This window comes from Anabrus simplex, chromosome 8 (genome assembly GCF_040414725.1).
Source record: "Anabrus simplex isolate iqAnaSimp1 chromosome 8, ASM4041472v1, whole genome shotgun sequence".
NCBI classification, from domain to species: Eukaryota; Metazoa; Arthropoda; class Insecta; order Orthoptera; family Tettigoniidae; genus Anabrus; species Anabrus simplex.
Window position 1 is genome coordinate 109906251 of NC_090272.1, and position 21858 is coordinate 109928108.

A 21858-nucleotide genomic window follows, 5' to 3' on the forward strand; every position below is an offset into this window, starting at 1 on the left:
TTCCTCTGTTGACTGATTGCATCTCCTACCTTTACCTTAATTCTTGGTATGTAATTTAGTGTATTCACTGGCTTTCTAAAAAATATTTCTAAAATCTGAAATTATCAAGAGAAGTCTTGTTTAAACTATTGATCTTTATTCTGTTAGATTATAAGAGTGTACGATGATATGAGATTTTATTGTAGTGGAATATTTCCATTTCCTGTCATGTATGTTGTTGTAAGTTATTGTGTGATGATCTTGAATTGGTACATATAATATTGGAAGCTGCGGCAAGAAATTAGTCAGCTTCTGTAATATATAAATGAATCAGTTTCAGTTAACTTACTTTAGAACTATCATATATAGAGAGACAGGAACACAAAAAGGAACACATAAGAGGATAAACACAATGGCAGATCACTGTGGATAGAGGGGGCAATGGAAAGGGGAGCCAAAGATAAAAATACACTACTGTTTTCAATAGATGGGTTCTCTTTTTATCAATCCCAATTCTTGTACATTCATTTCTTTTCAGCCTCTGGCAAGTTTGTTTCTGTTACCCAGCTTCATTGGGAGGGCAGGCATCTACACTCATTGAGGGGCCATTTTTATTATCAAAGTTTCCTTTTTTTTTAAACTGCCAGATCGACAAAGCATAAACTAAAATATATCTACAAACATACAATTCAAGTAACTAATGTAAAATTACTCTGTAGATTTACAAAGGTTCAAATCCACAAATTAACTCAAATCATATAAAACAAGGTAAAGAAATGTCAAACAAAGCGGGTGCATGGAAACAGCTACGAAGCATGTAAGTGATTATGTAATATATGTACTGACCACTTGAGTGGTCTTCATTCTGTATATGGGAAGTGTAAGATAAGAAGGATGCTAGCTCAAGTCACGGAAAGAGTAGAGGCAGAAAGATAAAGAGCTGAGCTAGTTGACTGTACGGTTAGCGGTGCGCAGCTGTGAGCTTGCATTCAGGAGGTTAGTGGGTTCGAATCTCACTGTCAGCAGCCCCAAAGATGGTTGGTTTTCTGTGGTTTCCCTTTTTTACACCAGGAAAATGCTGGGGCTGTACCTTAATTAAGGCCACGGCCACTTCATTCCCACTCCTATCCCATCATCGCCATAAGACCTATCTGTGTCAGTGCGACGTAAAGCTATCTGTTAAAAAAGATAAATAAATAATGATGAATAATTAAAGATGAGGAACACAGGACAATCACAGAAGGGGAAACGGAACCGAACTAGGCGTAGTCGATATAAGAAAGGAACTAACAAGTGACAAATCAAGTCGTATATATAATGATAGGAACGTGCAAACTAAAAAAGGCTTAATACGATAAACACAATGACAGGTCAGTAAAAAATATGAAACCTTGGGAAAATTGGTAAAAATTAGGCTAACGAACTACTGTATTTCATTTTGAAGGGTAAGTTTTTGAAAACTCACTGGTTTTTTATTTGCTTTCAGTATTGATGATATTCAGGATAACTCAGTCCTTAGAAGAGGAATACCTGTGGCACATTCCATATATGGCGTAGCAAGCGTCATAAATGCAGCAAACTATGTTCTCTTCCTTGCTCTTGAGCGAGTCTTGAGCCTTAATCACCCTGATGGAACAACTGTTTATACTGAACAGTTGCTGGAACTTCATCGTGGGCAAGGCATGGAAATATACTGGAGAGACAACTACACGTGCCCTTCAGAAGAAGAGTATCGTCAGATGACAATACGAAGTAAGACACCTTTCTGCTCCATTTTTGTTTAGTCAAACTTCTTGCTGTTTGATTTGCATATTTTAATCAGGGGCGTATACAAGGGGGGGGGGGGGCAGGGGGCCTGCTAAAATAATGAATATAAAGAAAAAAATAAGTACCGTTATCAGAATTATTTTAATGAATCATGTGCAAAGGGGCTAGGAGAATTTACCTGGTTAGCTTATTCAGAGGAAAAATCTGGACCTTTTTGTAAGTACTGCATGTTATTTTCCCATACTGAAAATGTAAGGAAAGGAGATCACCAAGTAGCAGGGGCATTGGTCACTCATGCTTGTACCAATCTTAAAAAAGCCAGGGAAATGTCTAGCAAACATGAAAACTTTTCCTATCATAAGAAATGTGTTTTGATCACCACTGAAAATACAAAAGTTATAGTTAAGAAAAAGGCTGAAAGTTTTATCAATCAAGTAAATGTCCAAAGAAGACTGGATATTGAGAATAATAGAAAATGGCTAATTCCTATAATACAAACAATATGACTTAGCGGGTGGCAGCAAACAGCTCTAAGGGGTCATCGTGACTGGACGAAGAACCGGACCAAAATGATGGGAATTTTCGATCGTTGTTGAGATACCGAGCCAACAGTGGAGATAATATTAACGACCAGTGGTGGGAAGACAATGTACACAAGTTCTTTCAATCAAAACGAACTTATTAACACATTCGGTCACTTAATGCAATAAAAAATTGTAGAAAATCTCAGAAAGTCTGTTTTGTATTCCATTTTAGCAGGTGAAACCACTAACATCAGCCAAATTGAACATTTTTCTCTCCATGTACGTTACGTAGAAGACCAAACTTTCAAAATCAGAGAAGATTTTCTGACATTCGTCCCCATTTATGACGTCACTGGAGCAGGTTTGGCCAACACAATATTAGAGACCTTGTCAACATTAGGGCTTGACCTAAACAAAATAAGAGGCCAAGGGTATGATGGCGCTGCCACGATGAGCGTCAATTCAGAGGATTACAAGCTTCCATCAGAGAAAAGCTACCGTTGGCCCTGTATACACACTCTAAATTTATATTTGTCAGATGTGAGCAAAATACCTTCTGTAAGAAACTGTATAGGTGTCATAAAAGAAGTCTGTGGATTCTTTCATATGTCAGCCAAAAGAACCAAAATATTGAAATCAATGATTTCTGAATGTTGTCCAGAACAAAAGAAAAAGAAACTTATTTCACTGTGCGAAACCTGATGGGTAGAAAGGCTCGACTCAGTAATTTTATTTAAAGATATTTTGCAGCCTATCTTTCTCTCCCTTTGCAAATTAGAAGAGAAATTAAGTGATTCAGCATCTAAGGCTCACATTCTAAGTAGTGCTATTAGTCAGTTTGCATTTCTTGTTAATCTTTTTGTTTGGAGCTGGATACTATCAACCATGCATAACTTATCTGAGCAGTTTCAAAACAAAAATATAGATCTTCCACAGGCCTTGACTAACTTCACAAGTGTTTTACACCTTCTGTCGAAGGAGAGGGCAAATGCTGATGACTCATTTAAAGCCTTGTATAATCAAGTAAAGTTATTCGCTGCCAAACTTGACATTAAAGAAGAGATTCCAAGAATTTGCCGCCTTCAAACAGCACGTAGCAACGTCCCTTGCACCACAGAAGAAGAATACTATCGAGTAGCTGTTTATGTGCCATATCTGGACAATTTTTATAACTCACTAAAAGAACGCTTTGAATCTCACAAGGAGACAGTTGCATCCTTACAAAACATCCTTCCACAATTGTGTATCATAACAGATTTCGGTTCACTGGAGGCTGCTTTTAGTTTCTACCAAGAAGATCTGTCACATAAAGAGATTGTGCAAAGTGAGTTTATGTTGTGGAAAGAAAAGTGGAGTCAGGAAAATCCTTCAAATCTTCCAAAAATGGCTGTAACTTCTCTAGAAAAATGTGACAAGACTTTCTTCCCCAACATTTATACCCTTCTTAAATTACTCGCAGTTCTTCCTGTTTCTGTCGCAATCGTAGAAAGAACTTTCTCTAGCCTAAGAAGACTTACTTAAGGAACAGCCCATCTGAAAGTAGGCTTTAACAGGCTTGCTTTACTCTCTATCCACGGAGACATTATAGTTAGTGACGAAGTTCTTGATAAGTTTGCAAGTGTACCAAGAAACCTGGACTTTGTTTTGTAATCATTGGTGTACTGTATGTATGTATGTATGTATGTATGAATCAGCCCAAATCAAAGTTTCTTTTTTCCTTTCTAAAGTGTTTGAAATCATCTGACCTCTTAAAATTACTTAACCTAACCTTACATTAATCTTGGCTCCCCTCCAAAAAAATATGTTCTGTATTCGCCACTGACTTTAATTATTATTTTTTTTTTTTTTGTATTGTCATTCTGACTTTTAGTTTGAAGGCTAGTATATTAATTTCACTGTTTAAATATATGTTCCTATAATTGATAAGTCACATTCTTGAATGTTTATTGTAAAATCTTCCTTCTGAATTTGTAAGCCATCCTGGAGCCAGCGAGTACTATATTACACAGATTACTACAGAAAATAAGAAACAACAAAAGGAGAAGGTGCTACATTCTACTTACTTTCACAGTATTCTAGTTCATCATTAGGGTTTGGATGTTCAAAAAATGTCCATGTTTTTCCTGTATTCCATGTTTAGCTATTTGTTGGAATTAAGTATGAATTGGACGTTTCTGAGCATATTTAGCCTTATTTTATAGGGCATGTAAATGCATATTTTACCTTTTTCTAAAATTATTTTTGTTATATTTTGCAGCGGAAAAATATACTTTACCGGTACTTTGAATGTGATATCCGATGACTCCTTGTGTAAATATGTGTGTGTGGCATTGTGACGAAACTTGAAGCTAGGGCCTTAAGGCTGATACTTATTGTATCTCGTCTGCATTTATATTACTAGTTTTAGAATAATTTCCTTTAGGGTAAGACTTGCAGTTTGAGTATTTTTGCCCACTGGAATGTCATCCTTGTTTAGAAAAAGGAAATACCATTAGGAATGCTGTGATCAGTTATTGTAAATGTGTCATGTGTCGTCCATGAATCTCAACCAAAATATTATCCCTTTAATGTTATTGGTGGTGTTGGGATAACTACATTTATTTGCATAGCCAGTCATGTTATATTACATTTGTGCAATTCCACGCATGTAACGATATTTTAACCCGTGCAGTTCTGGACTTTGTGATTCACATCGTATTCATGTTTATGTTATTTTATGACTCAAGATTGACAAGATGCCAATACGCCGTGTCACAAGATTCATAGACCTTTTGTCCACTGATTTTATTGTGTCCTTACCATATTTTCAATGATTTTGTGTATGACTGAAGATGTCCCGAAAAAGGACGAAACTTGTATCACCAATATAATTTAACGTAGTCTTATTAATAAAGACGACTATGGCATTTTATAGGTGGAACATTTGTTGTTAAGATATTCACAAGTTAATACTTTTTGACAATACGGTCTCAAATATGACGTTTATGCAATGTTGATTCCTTTAACAGTGAGGTATTGTATCATTTTTGAATGTTCTGGAAACAGTGAAACTCCTTTCTGTTTTGAGACAGAGGTTAGTCTCCCATAGCATTGAAGTAATGATGTATGAAAGTGGCATAGAAAAACTTTAAGATTGAGTGGTGGTGTATGAAAACTTACAGTTGTAGTTCCCCTGCCTCTGTCTCTCTCTCTCTCTCTCGTGGTTTTTTTCCCCTTTGCTTCTGATATCACGCAAAGCATTTCCAGGGAGATAGTGAGTTTTCTTCATTGGACTTGGTCTCAGGCTGCCTGTAATGATTCTGCAGATCTCACGCAGGGCCACATCAGTCTGCTAAGCATGGGCCAACTTGTGCCATACTGAGTAGGCATATTCTCCAGCGGAGTAACGTAGGGCTAGACGTGTTGTTCTAAACTTTTGAGGATGAATACCCCAGGGTTGTACCTGCCAATTTCCAAAATAGGCTATTTCTAGAAGAGAACTTTTTGTCTTACTATCAAATAGTGCTCCCTCAAGTTTAGTGCATGTTCCAGCATGGCACCACTATATCTTTGGGGGAAGCAGTGGTCGAGCTGAACTCTTTGCTAATAACTGCATGCTTCCTCTTAGTCCGTATTTGTCTTATGTGGAATGCACACACCTGGATCTTACTTGGATAAGGCTTCAGTTGGTTTATTTCGTAATAGATGCCAAGTTGCTCTAATGGATTAGTCAGGTCTTTTTCTGCAACTTCAAAATGATAGGCCTGGATGCCTAGGCCTAAGTCTTTGACAGAAATGAAACTCTTTGGTCCTTTAGGCTGTGGTTGGTCATTGTTATGGACCTAGAAAACCATCGGTGCTAACACATTTCCTTGACTCAGGCTATTCTCTTGGGTTCTCCAACAGCTACATTGTCCTTGAAAGTCTACAAGAAAATGGTGATTCTGCGGGACAGAAGCGATCACGTTTATTATTCCAACATCATTAGTGGGCATAAAATTTGTGCAGCAAGGTACTGTGGTTCATGTTATCATATACAGTCGTGAGATCGATAAAAGCTACTGTACGTCGGTGATATTTCTTTATTTCAAAGCCATCTTCTGTGTGCTGGGTTAAGTGCAGACTTTGGGATGTGTGGTTCCTCCCTGGTCTAAAACCTGCTTGCCGAGGTATAAGAAGTGGTTCAATGACATCTGTTAGGCGATTCAGAATTATCTGTTCTAATATTTTGTACAGATGGCAAAGAATAGAAATTGGTCTGTAGCTTTTGTGATCTGAAGGTTCTTTACCTGGTTTGAGTACTGCAACCACTTATGCAATCTGCCAAATTTTAGGCATCTTGTAGGAAGCTACACACTCATCATATCCCCCCTGTGGGTGGGGAACGCAGACGAAGAATACACCTGAGGTATCCCTTGCCTGTCGTAAGAGGTGACTAAAAGGGGCGACCAAGAGATGATCGAATTAGAACCATTAGATTACTTGTAATTAGTACCATCATGCAGGGGTCGCCTTTACTTGCGAGTAGTACCACTATGTTCGGTACACAATAGGTTTGTATTATTATTTATCGTGTCAGAAGTACAAAGTAAGAGAGACAAAAATTAAACAAGGAAATTTTAAACATTGGTTGACCAAAAATTGGCCACGACAAGCGCATTTGGAGTTGCCCTCATTAGATCTTTAATGGTACAAGTGGCTGGAGAAGATGGACACAGTAGAAGATGCTCGTTAGTCTGCTTAGTACCACACTTGCAGTAAACTGTCTCCACAGGAAGGCCCCATTTCTGTAGGTTGGTCTTGCATCTCGTGGTGCTGGAGCGTAATCGATTGAGAGCCTTCCATGTTGTCCACTGTTCAGAATGTCCAGGAGGAAGTTCTTCCTTTGGAACCATCCATTCTCTCAAATGTTGACATTTTTCCTGCCACATTGAGATTCTTGCTTGTTGTGGTGTTCCTTTAAGAGCTTCAGTGGTTGTCAAGAAGCTCTTTCTTGATTTCAACCTAGGATGTGCTGGTTGACAGGCATACAAAGGATGGGCTTCCGTAGTCATAGCCTTGCTTTTCTCATGCCTAGCAGCAATCTCACGTCGGATTTCGGGTGGTGCTATACCAGCGAGACAGTGGAGTTTATCTATGGAATAGGTTTGTGATTAGTAGCAACAGGGTGAATCATAATGAGGTTTACTGTACCTGTAATTAGTACCACTACATGTGGAACACCACAGGCTTACATTGCCTGTAATTAGTACCATTATGTAAGAAACACCACGGGTCTTGGCATTGCCTGTGGTTAGTACCACTATATGAGTGACACCGTGGGTCGGCGTTTCCTATGATTAGTACCCACTATGTGAGGAACACCATGGGATAGTATGATTCCCTGTGATTAGTACAGCTATGTAAGGAACACCATAGGTTTGCGTTGCCTGTAAGTGGCGCCGCAATGTGAGAAACACTAGGTCTGCATTATGTGTGCATATTACATTACCTGTGAGTAGTACCATAAAGTGTGGAATACCGCAAGTCTACGCTACTTTGATTAGTACCACAACATAACAAGTACCATGGTTGGGCTTTGCTAGCGATACGTACTATTATGAGGGGCTGATGACCTGTACCCCTTTAGACAACAATCATCATTGATTCAGGATTGTGCTTTAAAGGCAGTCCCTTGATCAGTAATACTATTGTTTTGTGATAGTTTCTGGGAATGTGGGGCATTGCAGATCAGATTCACTGATTGTTTTAAATTCATATTCATTCATTCTTCGTAATCACGTTTTGAATTCTGGTCAGCGGATGATTTTTTACTTTTAAATTGTCATTACATTTTGTCTCATTTAGTACCATTAGGGGCCGATGACTTAGATGTTAGGCCCCTTTAAACAACAAGCATCGTCACTCATCATCATCACACTAGCTGTAAAAAGTGAAGAGCCACATCTTTACAAGAAATACGTACATTTCATATTTGGTCTTTGATGTTAATTAGAAGAGTAGTAGTCCACCTTTTCATTACAATCAATATTCAGAAAGAGGATACATTAAAATCATTTACATTTACAGTACATATTTCATTACTATGTGAGGGTCATCCTCAGCTGTTGAAGACAAGTTAACAAGAAATCCAGTGTTTAAAGACACACAGTAAAATTGACCAAACATAAAATAAGCATGCACTTAATGGGAAAAAACTGAAGAACTCTGTAAGTTTATTGTCTGGATCCAATTGTGTGGAAAACATCAATCACTGAAACAGGCCAGTGTAGAATGAAATTGAAGCAGCCCATTAAAAATAGCCCAAATGTCACTAAAAACAAGCGTCCTTTGAATAAATAAATCTAGATTAGGTGACATGTAAGTAAAAAGAAATTCCTTAATCAGCGAGGTATTGCATAATTCTTTTAAAGTTACTGGAAAACAGGGAAGCTCCTCTCTTAATTCGAGACAGATGTGTCTCGCAAAGCATTGAAGTAATGATGCACGAAAATGGCACAGAAAAACTTGAAAATTTACAGTAGGAGTACCCCTGCTGGTGTGTGTGTGTGTGTGTGCAATATGCATGCTTGGCCAAGCGAAGGTTACCGACTGCAATTTCACAACCATAAATAAATCAATCAATACTGATCTGCATTTAGGGCAGTCGCCCAGGTGGCAGATTCCCTATCTGTTTTCCTAGCCTTTTCTTAAATGATTTCAAAGAAATTGGAAATTTATTGAACATCTCCTTTGGTAAGTTATTCCAATCCCTAACTCCCCTTCCTATAAACGAATATTTGCCACAATTTGTCCTCTTGAATTCCAACTTTATCTTCATATTGTGATCTTTCCTACTTTTAAAGACGCCTCTCAAACTTATTCGTCTACTAATGTCATTCCACGCCATCTCTCCGCTGGCAGCTCGGAACATACCACTTAGTCGAGCAGCTCGTCTTCTTTCTTCCAATATTCTTCCCAGCCCAAACTTTACAACATTTTTGTAACGCTACTCTTTTGTTGGAAATCACCCAGAACAAATCTAGCTACTTTTCTTTGGATTTTATCCAGTTCTTGAATAAGGTAATCCTAGTGAGGGTCCCATACACTGGAACCATACTCTAGTGGGGGTCTTACAAGAGACTTATATGCCTTCTTCTTTACATCCTTACTACAACCCCTAAACACCCTCTAAACCATGTGCAGAGATCTGTACCCTTTATTTACAATCCACCGAGCTCGATAGCTGCAGTCGCTTAAGTGCGGCCAGTATCCAGTATTCGGGAGATAGTAGGTTCGAACCCCACTGTCGGCAGCCCTGAAAATGGTTTTCCGTGGTTTCCCATTTTCACACCAGGCAAATGCTGGGGCTGTACCTTAATTAAGGCCATGGCCGCTTCCTTCCCACTCCTAGCCCTTCCCTGTCCCATCGTCGCCATAAGACCTATCTGTGTCGGTGCGACGTAAAGCAACTAGCAAAAAAACAAAAATTTACAATCCCATTTATGTTATTACCCCAATGAAGATCTTTCCGTATATTAACACCTAGATACTTACAATGATTCCCAAAAGGAACTTTCACCCCATCAACGCAGTAATTAAAACTGAGAGGACTTTCCCTATTTGTGAAACTCACAACCTGACTTTTAACCCTGTTTATCAACATACCATTGCCTGCTGTCCATCTCACAACATTATCGAGGTCACGTTGCAGTTGCTCACAATCTTGTAACTTATTTGTTACTCTATACAGAATAACATCATCTGCAAAATCCTCACCTCTGATTCCATTTCTTTACTCATATCATTTATATATATAAAAAAACATAAAGGTCCAGTAATACTGCCTTGAGGAATTCCCGTCTTAATTATTACAGGGTCATATAAAGCTTTGCTACTCTAATTGTCTGAGATCTGTTTTCTAGAAATATAGCAACTCATTCAGTCACTCTTTTATCTAGTCCAATTGCACTCATTTTTGCCAGTAGTCTCCCATGATCCACCCTATCAAATGCTTTAGACAGGTCAATCGCGATACAGTCCATTTGACCTCCTGAATCCAAGATATCTGCTATATCTTGCTGGAATCCGACAAGTTGAGCTTCAGTGGAATAACCTTTCCTAAAACCGAACTGCCTTCTATCGAACCAGTTATTAATTGAATCGTGCAGTCGAGTAAGGAACTAAGTCAGATTTTGCTACTTTTCAGGAGAGCAAAAAAACTGATTTTCTTCGACACGCTTCAATGAATAGTTCCCATTATTTTATATAATATTTAGATCAGTGATAGATATGTAATGGAGGTAACAGGAAAATGTTCAAGAAAAATTTATAAATTTTATGACCGTTTAAACTTTTTTGACTTAGTTCCTTTCTCCAATAATACCGAAAAAAATTTGGAGTTTGGGAATAAATCTCTCATACAAACTACACCAACCTTTGTTATATATTAAACATAGCTTAATGCAATACATAAGCACTGTTTACAGTTTATCCAACAGAAAAAAACAGGGAAAACAAATACAAATGACCTTGAAGCGCCAAATAACTACAGTATTACAACCGAGACTACTAACCTAAGGGGAATTCATTGGCTGCGAAATAATGTCCAAATAAAATGCCAAAGCATCCTCATTCGCAACATATTTCAACAGTTTACGCAAGTCCTTTATTTTCTCAGCTTTTATTGGAACCCCACCCTCTGGATATGCTGCCATTGGTTGCAAGGAAAATGTGCAAAAGTTACCTTTCCCAAGATGAAACGTATGTTTCACAATGCTGTTTATGAAGGGAAGTGCTACAATAACTCCTGGTTTCTCTGCCCTATATCTGTATTCTTTAAACGAAGAAGGAGAAAATGCAATCTTTCCAGCACGAGGAGTATTCTTTGTCGATGTTTCAGCTGATACAGTCACTTTTTTAAAAAACTCAGGCCACCACTTGTCAAAATTAAATACTGCACTTGAGTCTACTAACTTAACTGTAACATTTGCTTTGCTGTTTACAATAATTGCCATATACTCTTCGATAGTATAAACTCTGTCTACTTTTTTAATGTTTTTCTTAAATAGCCCAAAGTCCCTGTCGCATGCTAGGAATGAATGACCCCTCTCGGGAAAGTACTGTCTAATCTCCTTAAATCGATTTGAAGCTGCCAGGCCTAGCATTAGTCTTATGACCGTATGGTTCTTATTTTGGCCTGGAGAACCATCAGAGAAAACGTGTAACTGGTCAACTTTTTCTGACACAAATTCGTCTATATAATCTTTCAGGAAAGAAGCAACTTCATTCGCACCCTTCTTTCCTTGGCCTTCATGATACATATACACAACACACTTGTCCATTGCAAGATCATGAATACAAAACACATTCACCCACAACTGTCTCATGTAAAACACTTCTTGCACCGGTATGTGTGGCAGGGGCAGATTTTGCATAAAGTCAAAGGCAAGGCCTGTCACTTTGTCATTTGTTCAGCATAGTGTTGCAACTTCTTTCAAAGACCTGTAGAATTTCCTGCTTCTTCTTTTATGAACATCATATTCAGCCTGAGCTGCACGCTTTGCTGATTCACAAATATGTGGACTCCTAAGTTTAGCTGTGAACTCCTCACACTTGCTGCAGACATCGATCTGTGGTCGTCCGAATCGGTAGTTGTAATTCTCAACAAAATAAGTCCTGTAGAAGCTGTACTTGACTCCACACTCCGGGTATTTTGTGACAAACATGTTGTGCATTTCTTTAATAGTTAAGCGGGCATCTAAGTAATGCACTTCTTTCCCTCCGTAATGAGTCCGTTTCAGAGGGAATGATTGAATATGATCGGATATCAGTTTAGTGACATCTTCCGGTATCTTTCTGGTATTTGGATTGGTTCCTCTCTTGTCCCTGGGAATTTCTCCATGAAGAAGAAGCATTGTGATACGGAATACTCTTTTCTGAGTGACGGCATGCATGCTCATAAAAGCTGAACGGCATACCTTCTTTCTATTGTTGCCATCCATAACAAAGTAAGTGAAACTTGCTGCTCGCTGCTTTGAATTTTCATTCCTCGGTCTTCTGGTCTTAATTTCATTCTTCTCGATGAGGCGCTGCAAGTGTAAATCTTGTGCATCCTTACTAGGAAGTTGAAGAAACTTGGAAAGAATGGACATGCGAGCCTCTTCGTTTATAAAAGTTTGGTTGCATGTTAGAATATTATTTACTAAACAATCCCTAGTAATACTTCTCAAGCTCCTTACTTACCTGCAGTCAGAACCGGTTTCTTTGCCTTCCACAACTCTCCCACGTTTATTCACATATGCCAGTCCTCTGAGTCTTGCGTGTTTCAGAACACTATGTTTATGGCCCTCAGGCTGTGCCTTCCTTTTCGGAGTCATATTCTCAAACGTAATACATAGATCACTTTGTCATCCACCGAGATACAAACTGAAATACTGTACACTATAACCCACCATGTACCGTACGATTTCTGTTTCCCTCCAGTATGTTGTCCTTTGTGTTGTACCAACGCCGTAAATTGAAATATCCCCTGTTATACCTACATCGCATGCAACGTGCGGCAAAGAATGGAACTAAGTCATGAATAGCAAGTGGTGAAGAAACGCACTAAGTCATCGACTTAGTGCGTTTCTTCACAATGTGCCTGATGTCCATCCACTGTTTCTCCCACAAGGAGAAGGCTGACTTATTTCTTTCCTTTACCAAACGATAGGGCTTGGTTATGTGAGGTAAATGAGGCAATAAAATGAAAATGGCCGATTTTGACTTAGTTCCTTACTCGACTGCACGATTCAATTTCACAAAAATGTCTAATATAATCAGAAAGAATGCCTTCCCAAAGCTTACATGCAACGCATGTCAAACTTACTTGCCTGTAATTTTCAGCTTTATGTCTATCACCCTTTCCTTTATACACAGGGGTTACTATAGCTACTCTCCATTCATTTGGTATAGTTCCTTCAAGCAAACAATAATCAAATAAGTATAGTATGCGAACTTTTTCTTGAGCCCTGAGCTCCATAGTGCTGAATGGGAACTAGGGCTCAAGGAAAGGTTCGTGTACTATACTTCAGATATGGTACTATATCCCAACCCATTATCTTTAGTATATCTCCAGAAATCTTATTAATTCCAGCCGCTTTTCTTAGTTTTCAACTTTTGTATTTTATTGTAAATATCATTGTTATCATATGTAAATTTTAATACTTCTTTAGCATTAGTCTCCTCTATCTGGATATTATCCTTGTAACCAACAATCTTTACATAGTGCTGACTGAATACTTTTGCCTTTTGAATATCCTCACATACACACTCCCCTTGTTCATTAATTATTCCTGGAATGCCCTCCTCGGAACCTGTTTCTGCCTTAAAATACCTGTATATACCCTTCCATTTTTTTACTAAAATTTGTATGACTGCTAATTATGCTTGCCATCATGTTATCCTTAGCTGCCTTCTTTGCTAGATTCAATTTCCTAGTAAGTTCCTTCAATTTCTCCTTACTTCCACAGCCATTTCTAACTCTATTCCTTTCCAATCTGCACCTCCTTCTTAGTCTCTTTATTTCTCTATTATAATAAGGTGGGTCTTTACCATTCCTTACCACCTTTAAAGGTACAAACTTTTTTTCACATTCCTCAAAAATTGCCTTAAACCCATCAAAGAGTTTGTTTACATTTTTATTTACCATTTTCCACCGATCATAGTTACTTTATAAAAACTGCCTCATGCCTGCTTTATCAGCCATATGTTACTGCCTAATGGTCCTACTTTTAAGACTTTCCTTTCTATCACATTTATTTTTAACTACGACAAAAACAGCTTCATGATCACTAATACCATCTATTACTTCAGTTTCTCTATAGTGCTCGTCTGGTTTTACCAGCACCACGTCCAGGATATTTTTCCCTCGAGTTGGTTCCATCACTTTCTGAATCAGCTGTCCTTCCCATATTAGCTTATTTGCCATTTGTTGGTCATGCTTCCTGTTATTCGCATTGACATCTTGTAAATTCAGATCTCCTGCTACAATCACATTCCTTTCCATGTTGTTTCCCACATAGCTGATTATCTTATCAAATAATTCTGAATCCGTGAGAGCGCTACCCCTTCCCGGTCTGTATACTCCAAAGATATCGAGTTGCCTATTATCTTTAGAAATGAGCCTTCCACCTAGAATTTCATGTTTGTCATCTTAAAATTTTTTTTTGTAGCTTACAAATTCTTCTTTCACAAGAATGAATACTCCCCCTCTCACCATTCCTATCCTATCTCTACGATACACACTCCAATTCCATGAGAAAATTTCTACATCCTATATATCATTTCTTAGCCATTATTCAACTCCTGTTATAATATGTGGTAAATATATATCTATTAAATTACTTAGTTCTATTCCTTTCTTTACAATACTTCCACAGTTCAACACTAACATTTTTATGTTATCGCTACTTGATTTCCAGTTCTTTGTTCCCTTATCACTGCTCCCTAGGCCACCCTGTTTCCCTGAATGTACCTCCCTATTACCCTTCCAAACAAATTTCCTAACTTATACGTACCACTGCAGTTTAAGTGAAGGCCATCTGAGCGCTGATCCAATCTCCTACCCATTACGATCTAGAAATTTCACTCCCAGTTTCCCACATACCCACTCCATAGTCTCATTTAAATCCCCAATCACCCTCCAGTCAGTATCCCTCCTACACAGTATTCCACCGATAACAATCTCCGCTTCCTTAAACACATTCATGCTGCATGTGCCAGATCCCATACATCTCCAACTATGTTGGTACTTCTACCTGCTTGCCTTACGTTGTTGGTACCAATGTGAAATACTACCACCTTCTCCTTCCCCTCCTCCTTCTCTTCTACTTTCCTCAACATCTGCCTCAACCTAATTCCTGGATAACACTCTAACCTGGTTCCCTTTCCTCCTCACACTTTCCCCACATGTCTAACAATGGAATCCCCCAAGACCAGAGCCTCAATCCTACCCACCTCATTTGATCCCCTCCCCTCCTGGTCAGCCCTATCTTTCCTGAGAGCTGCAGAAGCTACTTCCTCCTCCCTTTTCTCCTTCCCATGACCCTGTTCCACCTGTCTTTTACTATCCTCTACTCTACATTTCCCTTTCCTACCTTTTCCTTTCCACCTACTTCCACACATTTCAGCAACAGTTCCCTGTTCCTCATCGTCCCTGTGTTGTTCTACCTGGAATGACTCGTACCAATTTCTCACAGACACCTGTCCTGAATTCTGATCCTGAATAGAGCCCTTAGTCTGCAATCTCCTTCCCCTTAGTATATTAGAGTACCTGTCTTCTACAATTTCCCCGTTTCCTTCCCCTCCCTCTTTTACACCTACTGTAACCTGTACATTTTTGGGAGGCCTGTCTTCTGTGAGAATCCTAATTATCTCCCTCAAACTCTCCAACTCCTCCCTCATACTCCTCAATGCCTCGCCACACCCCCAGTTCCTACACTTGCACCCCTTACCCATTCTTTACGGAAAAAAATGAAAAGAAAAGGAAAAATAAAATAACTTACGAGCAAAAAAAAATGAACGGAGGGAAATATTGTCTTGGATAGTACTCAAAGATCACATAATAATAAGGTAACACTAGCCAACATGATTTTGCGGTAAAATAGAAAATATGTAATTCTTATAGAAATCGCTGCCCTGATTCCGAAAATGACGCTATATTTTTCCTGTCACGTCTAGTTTTGATGCAAGTCAGTGTTTTATTATCTGCATGAATTCGTAAGATGTAATGTTGAGAGATGTTCTCGCGCAACTTTTTTTTAGAATACAATTATGTGATTTGATTTGTTATTGTTTGCATTTTATTATAGGTTTATTGCTGTCTAAATTTTCATTTTGTAGTTGGGGGTTTCCTGGTAAATTCATAACAAACTCCCCCAGATACGCAATAGACCGCGAGGTATGTAGGATTGAAGATAAGACAGTTGAGCGTTTGTCTTTCATCTTAGACCACTTGAATGAACAGACGTGTTAAAAGCCCCAGCCCTTATGCAATGTTTATGATGGACTGATAAAGCAGTTTCCTTGCAAAGTTAACAGTCCAAAAGTATTATACTCACAAAAACTTGTATTTTGTATGGATGTTTCAAATCTTCTACGTCAACTGGGAGTGAAAGAGTATGATGCTAGTAACTGGCATGGTTTTATTGACTCTTCCAAAAGAAATTTAAAGGCTGTTTTGCTTCATAATACAAATGTTCTGGCATCCGTGCCACTTGCACACTCCACAAAAATGTCTGAAACATACGAGACCTTAAAGTTGGTGCTTGAAAAAATTAAATATCACGAGCATGGGTGGCAAATTTGCGGTGATTTGAAGATCATTGGATTATTGCTGGAACAACAAAAAGGCTATACAAAATTGCCCTGTTTCCTATGCGAATGGGTTAGCAAGGCATGGGATAAACATTGGGATACAGTGAATTGGCCAGAAAGGAAACAACTACAACCAGGATCCAAAAATGTCTTGAATGTAAGTCTTATTGACCGTGAAAAAATTCTACTTCCACCCTTGCACATCAAATTAGGATTGATGAAACAGTATGTCAAGGCATTAGATAAAAGTAGCCTATGCTTCCAATATTTATCCACTAAATTACCCTCATTATCAGATGCAAAAATCAAAGAAAGCATATTTGATGAACCACAGATTCGTAAACTGATGAAGGAAAAAAAATTCACGGACACGATAACCAAAATCGAGAAAGAGGCATGGAACGCATTCAAAGATGTAGTGACTAAATTCTTTGGCAACATTAAGGACCCTCAATACAAAGAAATTGTAAGGAAAATGTTGGTAATGTTTAAGGAACTCCGTTGTAATATGAGCCTTAAGCTTCATTTCTTAGCTTCGCATCTGGATTATTTCCCTCCAAATTTAGGAGCTGTCAGTGAAGATCAAGGTGAAAGGTTTCACCAGGACCTCAAAGATGCAGAACGACGCTATCAGGGACGTTGGGATGTGAATATGATGGCCGATTACTGTTGGTCGATTGCACGAGACGACCCTTCTAGAGATCATTGAGGAACTTCAAAAACTCGGAAATTCCACGGAAAACGGGAAAAGACGGAGGGGTGAATCTAACCTGCACACAATGTAAGTAAAAAACTATGTATGTTTAACCATGTAATTTTTATTCAAAGCATGGTTATATTAATTTAAAAGAAACTGTACAGCCGAAACTAAAAAGGCGCTTTATGCTTCAGTTTCACGAATTCCAATATACATTAAAGATATAATACAAACCATCTACTTACTTACAAAGCAGCATTTATGTGTATTTAATGCATGCAAAATATGATTACGTTTTGCAAGCTGAAATTTACATTAATACATCAAATTTAATCAATATCAAGTATAAACAATTTTATGTAAGTACAAAATAACATTTTGTAAAATTGCCACTAAACCAGACGTGATACGCCAAAACTAATTTTTTTCTCGAATTCTGCGTTAAGAAATTCATAAAACCCACCTATTTTCGTTTTTACCGCACAAAAAAGTTTTTTTTTTGTGCAGGCTAGTGTAATTAATATAAGACTACACTACAATACTACCGGTACTTAGTCGTACTCTATTTTTATCCTGTAACACCCTAACAGGATAAAAACTGCTGTTCATTACTGAATACCAAAAGGAATACACAAGAATTACACAATTCAAAACTGCATTTAAGCCAATCCTAATTACAACAACAGAATTTTTTCTACGGATACCTCTACTATACTACACAAATATTTTACAATAATAAAATAAGCACGCTAAATTCTAATAAGATATTACTTGTATACTACTGTACAGTACACTGCAATAATTTTAAACTACATTCAGACGTATCCTAATTACAATACCAGTTTCGTATGTCACTACTAAGCACAAACAGCAATGAAAATTGCAAGTTTGAAATTTGCAAGAACTACTCAAAGATTACCAACAAAGCTAATTGCTTAGACAAATTATTATTAGTACAATGCTCAAATAGATCCACACGAATCTAGCAGGTAAGATATGGTATATACCGTATCTACACTACAATTCTCAGCTTATGTGTGGTTATATGAATTTTTACTGCTGGTGGATTACTATTATTTTCCCTATTACGCGGGATGGAGAATAAAAGTGTCCTTAAATGCTGAAAAATAAGAAGTTGTCTACAATAATTTCTGTCAAAACTATGCCGGGGGCTTGAACTGAAATATTATTGGGATATAGAAATTTGATTATTCACCCCTTAACTGGGGAATAGTTTCATGACGTCAACCAGCCAGTGGGTAATTATTCAGCGCAACGTGCACTTTTCGAATGGGTATAGTAGCGTGCGGCTGATATAAATACTCAACAGAAAAATATATTTTACTTGATTTATTTAAATTATTGGTGATATAGTAGAAATTCAATAGCATTACGTTATTACCGTTTTTCTTGTAAACCCGTAAACATGTATATTAATACACAGTGTGTTCATACAAAAGTGAATATAAAAAGTGTTCCTTTCATTATTATGATGACCGAGCTCGATAGCTGCAGTCGCTTAAGTGCGGCCAGTATCCAGTATTCGGGAGATAGTAGGTTCGAATCCCACTGTCGGCAGCTCTGAAAATGGTTTTCCGTGGTTTCCCATTTTCACACCAGGCAAATGCTGGGGCTGTACCTTAATTAAGGCCACGGCCGCTTCCTTCACACTCCTAGCCCTTTCCTGCCCCATCGTCGCCGTAAGACCTATCTGTGTTGGTGCGACGTAAAACAACTAGCAAAAAAAAAAAAATATTATGATGACACTTTTCAAGTTTTTAGATATGCATCAGTAATTTCTACATACTTTCTGGTTCGTAGGTCACTCAGAAATTGCGCACAGTGTGGTAAATACGGAAGCACGGGCAAGTACAAAGTGCCACGTCACATTCCTCACAGCAGTAGACAGTTTCCCATCGCCTCTGGTTTGACAGGCATACAACACAACATTTTCTTGAGTGATTCCTACTTCCGGTCGGCGGATTCTCAGATAATTCAACGTCTTTCCTAACCAAGCCATGTTCACGTTCCATAGAATAGTTTACCACCATATACAGAGCAATTTACAAAAAGTTATCAGAACATGGACAATGGAGTTCACAAAACAACTGTATCATAACAACAACAACTCGCAAATTTAGTAATTTAAATGTACTTATACACAAATAAATTATTTACGAAGAATTTGGCGCAGACCGCACGAAGCAACACGAGACAGCTGTTGGACTGCCGCCTAGGCGCGAACTACCCGACTGGTGTGAGACCGGATAAAAATGAATAGGACAGCAATAATCACCTCTAATATGAATGGAATTAGTTTTAAATTACGATAGTAGATGGGAGAAGTGATTAAGAAAGCCAGACGCCTATAGGTAGCTAACCCTATGTAAGAACACATTTAGAAGTACAAGAACGCCTAAAGGCGTCAGACCCATTATCCTGCGACAGCTGCTACCCAGTTAAGGGGTGAACTTTTCCTTGATGAATAAACGAAGGTGGAAAGTACGAAGTAGGCAGGGAACTTAGACTACAAATTATCGGAATAAAGTAATCAGCTGATTTTTATTTTTTTACAAAACTACCATGTGCATATAGCAACAATCGTCAACAATCCAAAAACTGTTAAGTACCATAATTCTCCAGTGAAATTACCGTGTATACTCTTTAACTTTTTTTAAAAATCGAAGTTTACAGGTGTATCATGTTATTTAATTTAATGAATTATTACCTTCATGATAGTTGAACGGATATCTATACGAAATACCGGAAAAGTTGCGGCGGAAGTTACAATGAGTTACAACTCCTTATGATAATCTGCCTTTGTAAGTATTATACCAATGAACCTACAGATATTTAAAAATATTTTTTCGGAAGTTAATATTATTACCTAAAGTATTTCTTAAACCTAAATTCGAAACAAGATAGGTATACCTAGCTAGCCTACTTAGCCCAGAAAACGTAATCTACTGAACACCAACTGAATTACTTGTTATAAAATTCAAATAAATGTCACTACTCCCAGTTTCTACCAACAACCACTAAACACCAATATATAAATAGCACTAAATGGATCACACACACACAAAATTAAATAATTTCAATGGGTTTTAACTATTTTATCACTACAACTAGCAAGATACCCGTGCTTCGCTACGGTATTATACTGAAATTTATAATTGAATGCTTATTGTTTTATATATAATCAGCCGAAATTCGCGATCTGACTGGTTTTCTGAGAGAATCCGCCAAATTTCACGATCTGACTCGTTTTCTAATAGATTACGGCAAGTTTCCTCCCATTTTTCAATCTTTCATTCCAGGAATCGATTTCGTACTTCCCGGGCTAGGTCCAGGTATTCCACCCAGTCAGTTGGGTCCCTAAATCTTTGCCATCTTTTCCAATAAGCATTTTTAATATGGATCAAATCCTTGAAGAGATCCGGCGTGGTTTCGTCTTGGGTGCCTTGGCGGTACTGAACCCGTGGCCGGACTGCATTCTTAGTCATTACCCGTCCAGGACCCGTTTCCAGTGCGGTCCGCACATTTGGTGACGGTCCAGAACATAATAATAATAATAATAATAATTATTATTATTATTATTATTATTATTATAGATGTTCTGGACCCCATAGCAAGATGCAAGACCGCTACTTGGCAGTAAATTACATCTGCTGCCATTGTCTTTGTTGACATTGTGACCAGCACCATTGTCGCGAGTAGGGAAGTGTGCGGGATTTCTGGCGATACGAATGACATACTTCCGTGTATTATTGACCTTATTATAGAGGTGAACAATTGGTCGGTCAATCTCATTCCTATCGTTTATTTCAAAGGTGTTTAAATTTTTATTTATATGCCAGGAGAATCTACTGTAATCTAAGAACGTTCTCCGAAGAAAAAGATGGCTCTTGAAAACGAACCCAGGAAAGATTAAAAATGATCGGTTTATGATCAGAATAAGTACATCAAAAATCTACAGCCTGTTTCCAGTCATTGGACAGGGTCAGGAATGGAATGAATGAAGCCCCCATCTAGCGGCGACAATTGGAATTGTGCCGGCTGCCGAAGCCTGTCGCACTCCTCTGGGGCAATGGATAATGAATGACAAATGAAATGAAATGATATTGGACAGTGTGCTGGAATGAATGATGACAGGAAAAACCGGAGTATCCGGAGAAAATCTGTTCGCCTCCGTTTTATCCAGCACGAATGTCACGTGGAGTGACCAGGATTTGAACCATGGAACCGAGCTGTGAGAGGCCGGCGCGCTGCCACCTGAGCAACGGAGGCTCCTTATAAGTACATTATGAACAGTAAAATCAACTGGACTCACCTCCTTTTACACCCCACCGCCGTCAAGTTTATTTACCCCCCCACCCCCACCAAAAAATTAAAATAAGGCATGTTTCTTTATGTTTAAAGGAGATTCCAAACACCAATGTTCACGTCTATTACCTTCAGCTTTGGGATATAAGTATCCCCATAAAAATAATTCACTTTATTTCACTCCTTTTCACACTCCTCCCTCCCCCCCCCCCCCAAGTGAATTTTCCAGCAAAAAACTTATTTCTGTAA

The 21858-nt window shown here is 38.2% G+C and overlaps 1 protein-coding gene across 1 annotated transcript in view; it reads left to right on the forward strand.

Annotated features, from left to right (window-relative positions):
- The window catches only part of LOC136879329 (terpene synthase), a 56419-nt gene that overhangs the window by 19708 nt on the left and 14853 nt on the right, over window positions 1-21858 (forward strand). Inside the window, exon 3 of the mRNA XM_067153147.2 lies at window positions 1466-1731. Within this exon, the coding sequence (XP_067009248.2) occupies window positions 1466-1731 (266 nt within the window). The remainder of the gene's footprint in view (window positions 1-1465; window positions 1732-21858) is intronic.